General features: G+C 35.7%; 1 protein-coding gene across 1 annotated transcript; it reads left to right on the top strand.

Annotated features, from left to right (window-relative positions):
* The first annotated feature begins 659 nt into the window (after nt 1-659).
* On the top strand, nt 660-7,541 carry dnaja (DnaJ heat shock protein family (Hsp40) member A). Its single transcript, XM_028451123.1, has 8 exons — nt 660-839; nt 1,067-1,213; nt 4,459-4,633; nt 4,714-4,818; nt 4,895-5,122; nt 5,898-6,128; nt 6,231-6,331; nt 7,225-7,541. The coding sequence occupies exons 2-8, from the start codon at nt 1,082-1,084 to the stop codon at nt 7,438-7,440; spliced, it is 1,188 nt and encodes a 395-aa protein (XP_028306924.1). The 5' UTR covers nt 660-839; nt 1,067-1,081; the 3' UTR covers nt 7,441-7,541.
* The last annotated feature ends 4,557 nt before the right edge of the window (nt 7,542-12,098 follow it).

Consider the following 12,098-nt stretch of genomic DNA (forward strand, 5'->3'; position numbering starts at 1 on the left):
CTTGAATATCTGTAAAAGTCATGTTTTTCTATTAGCTCTGTCTGCTAGCATAGCTTCTCTTCTTCACTGCAAGATATCTGCATGCCAACCGACCACTGTGTTACCATCGCCCTCTGCTGGTCCAAACAAATATGACGTAAATCAGTGTAATCACGTTTTTTTTTTTTTTAAAAGTCCAATTGTTAAGGCACAAAATACATTTTCAGTTGCACTTTTAAAAAGAAAATTTAAATTAATAGGCTTCATTTTCATTTGTATTATAACTTTATTTATTTAATTCAAGATTTATTTTTAGTTAAATTGCATTGTTTTGAATTGTTTATCAAGGAATTCTTTTGACAATGAAAAAAAAAGGAAAATAGTACAGTATTTTCTAGTTTTTTTCCCAAAAAAAAAATTTGTCTACAGTCCCATTTTGTAAAATAAATCGTGAGAGAATCGTATCGTGAACCCAGTATCGTGAATCGAATCGTATCGGGAGTTAAGTGAATCGTTACAATCCTATTAAAAAGTGAATACACCACTGTTACACAGTAGTGTAGAAGTGCTCGGGAGGCGAGCTGACTGAGACAAGATGGCCGCCAGTGAGGACGTGCGACTCCATTGGCTGGACGAGACATCTGTAGCCTTTATTACGGCGAACACGACCATAGTGTACATCCGGGTATTTCTCGTGGGACGCGTCACAGTCTAATTGTGGCGTCAGACGTACGCTATTTCGAACACTAGCCAGATCTTTCTAGAAAGTTCCTCTCCGGCATAGAAGCGAACCATCTTCTCATCCTGGTCACACAGACCGAGGACATCTGGAGCAGGAAACACCGGAGACTTTACACACGGTAATAATAACTGAAACTGAGTATTTGTAGGACTCCGCTCTGATTCATTATCATAGTTTGTGACGTTTTAAACGCTGATGGACCACGTGCTCACCGAATATTTGTTAACCAGCGTTAACCCTCATAACAGTTCATAGCATCGTGTTGTTTCAGCTGGGTTTATTTTTTTTAGAGGATTGTCTACAAGTGAGTGACATGTTTGTGCGTTGGTGTGTTTTGTTTTAAAGCCTATCATCGTCACAATGGTCAGAGAAACGGGCTACTACGACCTGCTGGGTGTGAGTCCCACTGCCTCACCTGATGAGATCAAGAAGGCTTACAGAAAGTTAGCTCTGAAGTATCACCCGGATAAGAACCCCAACGAAGGAGAACGGGTGAGAGGCGCCACCAGGGCCGTGTATGAGCTCTATTTATACACCAGCAGCATGTAGTGGATGATACACCTGTCTAGAAACATCCAGAACAGGAAGTTTCATAACAGATTGGAAAATTTGTTTTGCTAAAAAAATCAAATTAATAATAATTCATTTTTGTTTTTGTTTTCAAAGTGAACGGATACGTGTTTTATTTATTTATTGGATTAGGTTAGGGTTATAATATCAGTATGGAGGTAAACTCAGTACATGGCACCAGGACACTAATTTGACCAAAAAAGATGACAGATTTTCAAAATAAATTATTTACATATTCTTATATTTGTAATGAAAAAAAAAAGTAAAATAAATGACATTTCCTTTTTCTTCCTTTTGGATGAAATGTATTATTGCACTGGCTGGACCAAATTTTAAGTGGCCATCAGTAAAAAAAAAAAAAAAAAAAGCTACATTTTAATTTAAAGAAGAAAGCAAATGAGTAATATTGTGAATAATCAGCATCGAGTTGCAAATGCGTGGAAGACTTTTGAGATTTTGAATTGGTTTATATTGCAAGTGCTATTTAAACTTAATAAACGGGACAAATGGGAATGAGCTGTGAATAACCGGGACACGAGACGTAACTCTGAAAACCGGCACTGTCCCGTGTAAATCAGACATCTGGTCACCCTGACCACATTGACACTCGCTTCTCTTTATTATCCTTTTATTATTAATTCATACACTACAGACTCAAAAAACTAGATGTGAATTTAGCAGTTTGTCTAACCTGTGACTTTTAATAGTTTACAATATTGTCTATATTAATATATTTTTATTTTATATTTTATTTTGTATAAAAATACTTGTTTTAAGAGTCGCTGCTTTCACTACTATTCAGAACAACATGAAAAGCACAGTTGGATGGATCGCTGAGTGCATCCTAACCCAGACCTTCCCTTAAACAAGCCACACGACAGAACTCACTCACATGTGCTGTCCCTTATAGGAGAAAAAGCCAAAAGTGGCACATATTGTGCAGCTGTTCGTTCATCAGCAAATTTAACCCAGAATTGTCTTTCTGTTGAGACTTCATTGCTTTAAATTCATAGCTCGATATTTTTTTCTCAAAGTGGCGATAAACAATATTAGTCACGATATTTTTAGCTTGAAGACTTACCAGAAAGACAGTTCTGGGTTAAATTTGCTGATTAAACTCGAGATTAAACTGCTTCGTGCCTTGAGCATTAAGTAGATTCAAAGTCTAGAAACATCCAGTCCTTCCAGAACAGGAAGTTTCATAACAGGGAAACTCCCTTTTTTTATTATTGTTCATTATTAATTTCTACACTACAGACTCAAAGAGCTAGACGTGAATCTTGCAGTTTGTCTAACCTGTGACTTTTAAGTGTTTAAGAAAGCGTTGTGTTACCATAGTAACAGCAAGTTACACTTACACAATACTATAACAGTATTACTATAATCAATGACTAAAAAAAAAAATCTATAATTAATATATATAAAGAATGCTTCTTTAGATATCAAACAGGAAGTTGCTTTAGCCTCTAGCTTGGTTTGAAAAAACACATTTGAAACCTTAAAGTCTAATATATAGTGAAGTAAAATAGAGAGCAGTGACTCCACATTTTCTAAAGGTAGCTAATATGTTTTGTAATCATCCCATAAAAAGTCAGTTAAAAAAAAAAAAGATATTTGGAGTCTCTGTGTGTCTGTGATTGTGTGCATGCTCTGTAATAGACTAGTGACCATACCTGTCAAGTATCCCGTTTTGGCCGGGAAACTCCCGTATTTTACCCCTCTTTCCCGCCACCTTCCCGTATTAGTATTTTCCCGTAAATATCCCTTATTTTAATGTAATAATAATTCAAAGATGCCTCACTAAACTGAACGTTCTCACAAGCCTCGCGAGAACTGCCACCTGAAATGGCCTGAGTAGCAGCTCTCGCGAGATTAGTGCCGACAGCGCCAACAAACCCGGAAACAACTCAGAACAGAGATGATGATTGAAGACGTTCCGGCAAAAAAAAAAAAAACAAAGAACTTGTGTAGATACATTGTGAAATGGGACATAGAGTTTATCTTCCTAAAGAGCAGCAGGATGGGACACAGTCACACATTCTGTAAAATTAGTAAGTGAGATTTTAGCATCTTCAACAGCAGAAGGAACCACGTAAGTCACCGTGAAAAATTAGCCAATCACAAGCTCCACAAATATACACTGCTTAAAAAAAGTGTTAAAGGATGTAAAGTCTGCAACAAATGTGTCTAATAAGTCATTAGTGAATACCAGAGAACCACATGGGTGAGTATGAGAAATTATAAGACAATATATAATGAAAATAAAATGTTAATGTCTAACTTAAAGACAAACAATGTGAAATTAACAGTAAATATGCAACTTGTTGACTTGTTTATGAACTGTAAGTATATTAAATAAACACACGTGCTTCAAATACACATTTATGTTTTTATTTAGGCTGTTTTATAATTTAGGAATTAGGGCTGGGCAATATATTGAGAAGATGTATCGAGTTTTCTTTTGGCGATATAGAAAACTATAATATTTCATATATATATATATTATAGCTTGTTATGTATCAAAATACTAGTTTAAGGAGTCGCTGCTTTTACTTTTCAAAACAACATGTAAAGCTCAGTTAGATGGATTAATGAGTGCACACATTGATCAGCTGTTTGTTAATAAATGTCCCTGTGTAGCATTTTGCATCAGCAAATTTAACCCAGAATTGTCTTTCTGCTCAGACTTTATTTGACAAAATTATAAAGATTTATATCGTATATCACCATTTTGAGAAAATATATTGAGATATGAGTTTTGGTCCATATTGCTCACCCCTAATAGGAATGTTCACAGCATTTCAATGTTAATAAAGGTCTTACTACCAGATTCTAATCACATAATTGTATTTATTAAGTGGTTGATAAGTGGCTATTTTAGATTTCTTGTACACCTGTCTTAAAATATAAGGGATACTGGAGCTTGGTTGGGCGGGTGGTACGGCTCGTAGTGGGCGCCAGAAAATTTCCCTTTGACACTTTCATAAAAAAATGCTGTTGCATTTTGGTCCATATCGCCCAGCCCTAGTGGTTGCATTTCATTTATAGCACTTTTGAAATGAATGCACAATAATTCAATGTGCCAGGCACTGATAGTCCTGTATTGAGGTCTGACTTGGATTGGGTTTGATTTTTACAGTTGGTTTGCTTCTTACCCCTTGCTACAGTTCAAGCTGATCTCACAGGCGTATGAGGTGCTATCAGACGCTAAGAAGAGAGACTTGTATGACCAAGGAGGAGAACAAGCTATCAAAGAGGGAGGCGTGGGAGGAGCAAGTTCTCCAATGGACATTTTCAACATGTTCTTTGGTGGTGGAGGACAGATGCACAGAGAAAGAAGAGGTAAGATTTAGGACTTTGTGTAGAAGTTCCTTATTCATGTACTATTCAATAACTAAAATGTATTTGCTGTTTTTCTGCAGGAAAGAATGTTGTCCATCAGATCTCTGTTACACTAGAAGAGATGTATAACGGTGCTACAAGGAAGCTAGGACTGCAGAAAAATGTCATTTGTGATAAATGTGACGGTAAGTCTGAATGGACTTATTAAATGTGTTAATATTACAGTTAAAAAGAAAAGGAGTGCTCCTTTTTTTGTTCTAGGTTACGGTGGTAAGAAGGGAACCTTGGAGAAGTGCTCGACGTGCAAAGGAAGGGGGGTCCAGATCAGGGTGCAGCAGCTCGGTCCAGGCATGATCCAACAGACCCAGAGCATGTGTTCAGACTGCCAGGGACAGGGGGAGAAGTTCAGCTCTAAGGATCGCTGCAAAAATTGCAATGGACACAAAGTAGAACGCAAAAAGAAGATTATGGAAGTTCACATTGATAAAGGTAAATCCGTGTACCCTTCATTCTTTGGTTTTTCCATTTTAAAACCCAATCAAAATAACAAACGGTGTGGTTATTTTGTTTTACTGACTTCAAACCTAAACGAAAATACCAGACGAGCAGCAGTTTTCGGTTTTTCAGTCCAATGAGCGCTTAGTGCTCGCACATTAATAGGCGGTACCTCCTTTACCCAGCTCTGATTGGCCAGTGCTAAAGCCCACCCCCATACTGTTTGGTATCACTGATTTCTAGAGGCTCTGAGCTTTCCAACACTGTGTCAAACATTTTGATTGGTCATAGCATTGCTGAATAACACCCCTGTGTAACAGCACCAAAGAGTGGAACCAAAAATGGCATTGCACATGGCACCACGGAGACCTGAATAAACTTCCGGCTGTGTATCTTATTATTATATATAGTATATTATCACCAAACTTGTTGCAGTAGATGTCCATACTTTAGTTAAATTATCCTTGCTTTTACAGACTTCAACAATGATAATTGGCTTTATATTTGATGTAAATTTCTAGTTGCTTTTTGTTTTGTTTTTTTGGGGCGGACGACAGATTTCTGTATTTAAAACATAATTTATTGTCACTCAGTATCATATATTTCCAAAATGTCATGTCATCTATAACTGCTAAGGGTCCTACTTCACTCTGAACAAAAATTAGCCATGTAGATCATGCAGAAGCTGAGAAAAAACATTATTTGTTATGGGTATGTGATTTTCGGCAAAAAGTGGCTGGGGCTTAAAAACTGTGGATACTTTGTAAAGGTATGAAAGATGGACAGAAGATCACATTCCATGGAGAAGGAGACCAGGAACCTGGACTGGAGCCTGGAGATGTCATCATAGTTCTGGATCAGAAGACTCACCCTGTGTTCCAGCGGCAGGGGGAAAACTTGGTGATGAAGATGAAGCTGAAGCTTGTGGAGGCCCTGTGTGGGTTTAGGAAGACGATTCAAACCCTGGACAACAGAATGCTCATCATCACCTCTGAGTCAGGTAGCTACCATCAGCTGCTCTTATTCTGCAGTCTTCACATGGTGTTTGGGTATTAAAAGTAAGTTGTTTATAACAAAGTTAAATAATTTTTTTTCCAAACAGGTGAGGTAATAAAGCACAACGATATAAAGTATGTGCAAAATGAGGGCATGCCACTTTATAAGGAGCCATTTGAAAAGGGACAACTTCTCATCCATTTCCAGGTAGGATGGGACACAGAACACAATGAATCTGTACTGTTTGGTTTTTGGTTATTCTGTTTCAAAACTTAATCAAAATAACAAACCGTGTGGATATTTGGTTTTACTGACTTAAAACCAAAACAGAAATGCATAAACCACAAAAACCAGAAAAGCAGCATGTTTCTGTTTTAAAATGAAAATATAAATTGCGAAATGTTGTTTTGTCTGTGAGATATTTGGATATTTATGGTGAAATTAGAGCGAGGCCTTAAGCACATCATTTTCTTTCAGAGCGAACAGTGTTACGGTCCAAATGGTATCCAAATAACCAGGTGACTCACTATCGACTCTGAGAAACAATATTTGTTAGAACTTCTATGATTTAACACTTTTGCAAAAATAATTACAGCTTTTTTGAGGGCAGTAAAAATATTTATTTTTGCCCGTTTTAAAACCTTGAGCCACGAACACAGACGGAAGTTGATCACAAGAAACGAGGAGCACCAGTAGAGTCATTACACTACCTCTGGTTACTTTAACCACATCATGTGCATACTTTATGTAACTTCATTAAAAAAAAAACAAATTCAAAAAAATGTATTAACCTTCACCAGTTTATCAGTAATGTGACTTGTGCTTTGTTTCTTTTATGTCCAGAAGTAAAAGTATAAAAAAAATAGTAAAAAAACTGAAAAATGCTGCTTGTCTGTTTTTTTTTTTATTTTTCTGTTTCTGTTTTAAGTCAGTAAAACAAAATAACCACACTGTTTATTTCTTGTTTTAATTTGGTTTTAAAACGGAATAACCAAAGAATGAATGGTACACAAATTACAATGCCAACATGTTGCATCTGATTTTGTCAGTCTTCACAGTCAGAAACACAAACCTCTATCATCTAAATTTTCCTGTTGCAGGTTGAATTCCCAGAAAAGCACTGGCTACCACAGCATCTCATGTATCAGCTGGAGAGGCTTCTGCCACCCAGAGAGGATGTGATGATCACTGATGAGATGGAGGAGGTGGAATTGTGTGAGGCAAACGAGGAAGCAGAGCAGCAGCGCTATAATAGGGAAGCATACGAGGAAGATGAGGAGGGGCCAAGGCACGGAGTGCAATGTCAGACCCAGTGATTGAAGTACGACACCCAACGTATTAAAAATCAAGTTAGCGTTTGACCTTCTGTTGTTCAGTTTGTGAGGGATGATGCCTTTAAAATGAGTCTGAAAAATTTAAATCTGTTTTACTGAGTTATGATTTCCTAACTGAGCAGCTTCAATAGTTTCACTCCTGGTTTCTGTTTCTTGGTGTTATCTATTTATAACTTCTGACAATTTCTGAATGTATCAGTCTGTGTCACATGTTCCTGTTAAGAAGCTGAAACTGAATGAATATTATGCTTTCCGTGAAGGTAATTTCAGTCATGGATGGATTTTCAACAAGTCAAACACGTGAGTTTAAAAACCACTTTAATGATCTTTTTTTTTTTAAAGTGTTTGGTTAGTCAAGAAAAAAAACTTAAATTCTAACCATAATCGGGCCTGCCTAACAGAAATAAGCTCAAACTACCAAAATAAATGCAAATAACATTTTGCAAATGTTGTGATGTCATCGAAGGTCTTAAAAGTAACGAGCTCATTTTTAAAATGTAAGGAGTAGAAAGTATAGATATTTGTTTGAAAAAGTAAGGAGTAAAAGTAAAAAGAGAGCAAAAAAATAAATACTCATGTAAAGCACAGATACCAGAAAAAACTACTTAAGCACAGTAACAAAGTATTTGTACTTTAATACTCGTCACCTCTGATTTGTGCCAAAACAGATTTTAATGACCCTTACATCTGATCGACTTGATTTTTTAACAACTTTGTTATCACTTGACAAGATTATACACAACACATTAAAACATACAGCCGACAACATAAAAAGAATAATGAATGCGTGTATAAAAAATGATCAGTCATTGATAATTTGGTAGTCCAAGTTAGAATGTGAAAATGAAGGAAAGCCAGCATTTTCTTCGGTTTTGGGATGATATAAGAAATGTATTATGTTTTGCATTGAACGAACAGCCAAACACACAACCGCATATATATACACACACACATATATACATACATATATATATTTGTGTGTATATATATGCGGTTGTGTGTTTGGCACAAGCACACATATATATATACAGTATATGTGTGTACTTTTTGTTTTTTCCACCCCCAAACAAATATGGTGATGCACTTACGGTTAATTATGTTACACTTCACACACACTTACACAACTAATGTAATAAAATTATGTTATTACATGTAGTAATTCAAAATATTGTATTATATTAGTAATATTTAATAAACAGGACATTTATTTGCAATAAAATAAATATGTACAATATTTCTCTTTACAAATATACAATCAAGAAATGGTGCACGTGTAAATCCCTTTAGAGATAACTAGACTACTGTGGAGGAATACACATGGAGGACAGAGATAAGAAATGACCCAAAAAACATAGTAAAGTCAAGAAATAACATTTATTAGATGATATGATACTTTAAGAATAACCACATTAAAATAGTTATAAAAGGGTATCCAAAAGAAACATTCAGTGATTGTGTAGATGAACATATTCTAAGTCTTGCATCAACAACAATCTTGAAATACTATTAGGTCAGCCCTGCTGTTACTAACAGGACCTGTATTGTACAAACTTTCACTAAATAACTAATGATTATTGCAAATATAGTCATAGTGTTGTTATTGTAATATGGTGCAGGTGATCCACGGGCTCTGTGGTTTCAAAAACAACTGCGATTAGAGCATCCATAGGCTGCACAAAAATCTGGAATCTTCACTCAGCTACAATTTCCTGTAGGAATCATAATGTAAGATGTTTCCAACAAACTTTAACAAGTTAAATCTGGTGGTCTCAGCCTTACACAACTATGCTGCATGATTAAGTTGTTTTTGTTTTTAAGAAAAAAGCTGCAATTTTAACATGTTCAACATCCAGAATTGTAGCGACGTTAATAAAGTTTTTGAGAAACAAACAGTTTGTAAATCCGTCAAGATTTCAGTAAGATAAGAGTATTTAGGATTGTGCAGATCACTCACCTTCTCTCTGGTACTGTCCGACTCCACCAGAGAGCTGCCCGAGTTAAGATGGCCGCCGGTGATGACATTGGAGTCTCCGCCGCAAGACATCTAGCCTTTATTATGTTATATTTATGCTCACAAGTATATTTTTGTCTGCAGTCTATGGACGAAACACGTACGGTACCGGTGTTTACCACACCGAGCTCTGTGACGCGTGGGTTTCTGTGACCACAGGGGGCGACATTTCACCACGTCCCGATGCGGACGGCGTCAAAAACAGCCCCGAAGAAGAAAATCGACCTAAACGATGTTAACAAAATTAATGCGTAAACCTGAAGATGTAATAATAATTGTGACAATGTAAACAGAACAAAACAACATAGCTGGATCAAATCCTGAATATTAAAGGCAGGGTAGGTGATTTTTGAAAGCTAGCATGATTTTTAATGTAGCCTCCCCCTGTGCTCCGTCTCACATGCACGAGCACCGCTGCTCATCGCTTACGTTGTCTCATTTAGCAGTAAGTAAAAACTAATCTTTGTTATACATGTTAAAAAACGTGACTAAATACTCGGTTTTGAGTCCGTCACCGGTGACGCGCTTTGGAGTGTGGGCTCGTGCACAAGAGGGGTCGAGAACGAGCAGGGAGACGTAAAAATAAATGTGAAACCCCATATTTTAATGCTTTCATTTGTTATTTTCCCGCTCTCTCCCTGTAGTGCCATCACTTACCCCGGCCTCTGGGTACACGAACCCCCATTTGAGAAACACTGATTTAACGACTCCAACCCAATTAACAAAAAAATACAAATATTTATTTGTCTTTGTTCAAATCCTATTTATATTCAAAAACTAACTTTTACAGTGCAGATAGAAACCAATTGTATAGTTGCGCTTGCTAAAACCAGGAGCAACATTTTGCGACATTTAGCAACAAACCATGACATTTGTGATATTTATTTTCTTGTAAAAATATGTCATTATTAAATCATAATCTAAATGTCACAAGTGAAACTAAATATTTATCTAATATGCAAGTTCACCTGAAGTAGTTAAAAGCTCATTCCGGTGAATTTGCATATTGGTTTAATATTTAGTGTCACCCGTGTCATTTAGATTCAAATTCATTATTTAAAATTTACATTAACATATTTTCACAAGAAAAAAAAAAAAAAATCACAAATTTTACAAGTATTGCTGTAAATTGATCTGGTCAAAAGTAACGTAAAAAAATGTACATACGTTTTTTAAACGTGGTTTGTTGCTAAATGTTGCCAAAAAAAAAAAAGTTTATTTTAGCATTGGCGCCCCACACAATAAACATTAATGATAATTTTTCGTCACCGTTTACGTTGTTGACGTTAGTTTTTTTCTGTCATTTTTTAATCATGAAATCTCACCCCAGCGATCACAGAATCTAACGGCTCAGATTTCACCATAACACCTGCTCCGGTTAACAAATCCTCTTCCTAGTTAGCAGTTAGCATAAACAGGTTAGCATAGAAAAACGCCAGTGTCGCACATTTGTCCTTGCTTTAGTTAGCTGTATATGTTGTGCAGCTTTCACATATATCGAGCTGTAGAGTTGATAGCGCTGTTACTATGTAGTGGTTTAGTTGGTGTTGATTCCAGGGTGACGAATTAGCCATATTGCTATCTGTGTGTTAGCCATGCAGGCTAGCGATGCTAGCACAGTCGGGTCTTTTGGTCGATTTCGATGCAGTTTTTTTTTTCCTTGTTCATTTTATTTTATTTTAGAAAATACAGCACAATAATAAAAAAAATACAAGTAGTTCCGTTACAAGAAGACAGTATGCAATATAAAACCATATTCATAAGACGAATAAAACAAATATTTGCACACACCAAATGCATTTCCCCATGATTTCTGGTTTAACCTAATCTATTTCTTTAAAAAAAAATGTATATATATAAACATTTGGGCACAACTGTTAATGAGAAATCACATTTTTCAAATACTGTAATACTTGCTTATCTTTTTCTTCTGGAACTTCTGTGTCTTAAACCATTTTACCTCAATGTTGAACCTTTGTCTCATGACATGATGAATGTAATTAATGGTTACAATGGGTTTCTTTGGTTTTTGGAGACATTAGGTGATAGATATATCAGTTTCTGATAATATAGTTTAATTAGCATTGAGTTTTGAAAAACATTTTTTTTAATATAATTGTTGGGGGATGAGTTTAAACATAATATTCATTAGTTTTATTCTACTTAAATTGTTTAATGTACAAATGCCATCTGTGGTGGTGAAACATGGCTCCGTCATCACCCTCTCTCTTAAACACAGTATTAAAGTTGGTTTTTGGCAATTTTTTATTTTTTTTTTAATAAGTAAAGAAAGTGAATTATTTTGGGGGAGAATATTAAACTACATAAGGAGATTGACAGATGTAAAAGTGTGTTAACTGGTGGAAATTGAAAAACATATATTAAAATATGATCACACATAAATAGGTTTGAAAGATCCGTGCACGTTGTGGTTATTTGCTTCTTTTCCAGATTCTCAACATACGTAATCTCCAGTTTATAATAACAAAAGTGTCATATGAAGGATTTAGAGCTTTAACAGATTATGCAAAGTATGCTATGCATTCATAAAAATGCCTTTGAGATACAGAAACTACTGGTACACCGTCAGTGTTAATTTCTTTTTAACTTAAGTGTGTGTGTATTGGGA

Source organism: Gouania willdenowi, chromosome 6, assembly GCF_900634775.1.
Source record: "Gouania willdenowi chromosome 6, fGouWil2.1, whole genome shotgun sequence".
In the NCBI taxonomy this organism is placed as follows: Eukaryota; Metazoa; Chordata; class Actinopteri; order Blenniiformes; family Gobiesocidae; genus Gouania; species Gouania willdenowi.

What these genes read in the sequence shown, in the direction of transcription:
- dnaja (XM_028451123.1), top strand. Translation starts at nt 1,082, where the DNA reads ATGGTCAGAGAAACGGGCTACTACGACCTGCTGGGTGTGAGTCCCACT. An exon ending in ACCCCAACGAAGGAGAACGG is followed by an intron (nt 1,214 to 4,458) that starts GTGAGAGGCGCC and finishes CCCTTGCTACAG; the next exon opens with TTCAAGCTGATCTCACAGGC. An exon ending in CATCATCACCTCTGAGTCAG is followed by an intron (nt 6,129 to 6,230) that starts GTAGCTACCATC and finishes TTTTCCAAACAG; the next exon opens with GTGAGGTAATAAAGCACAAC.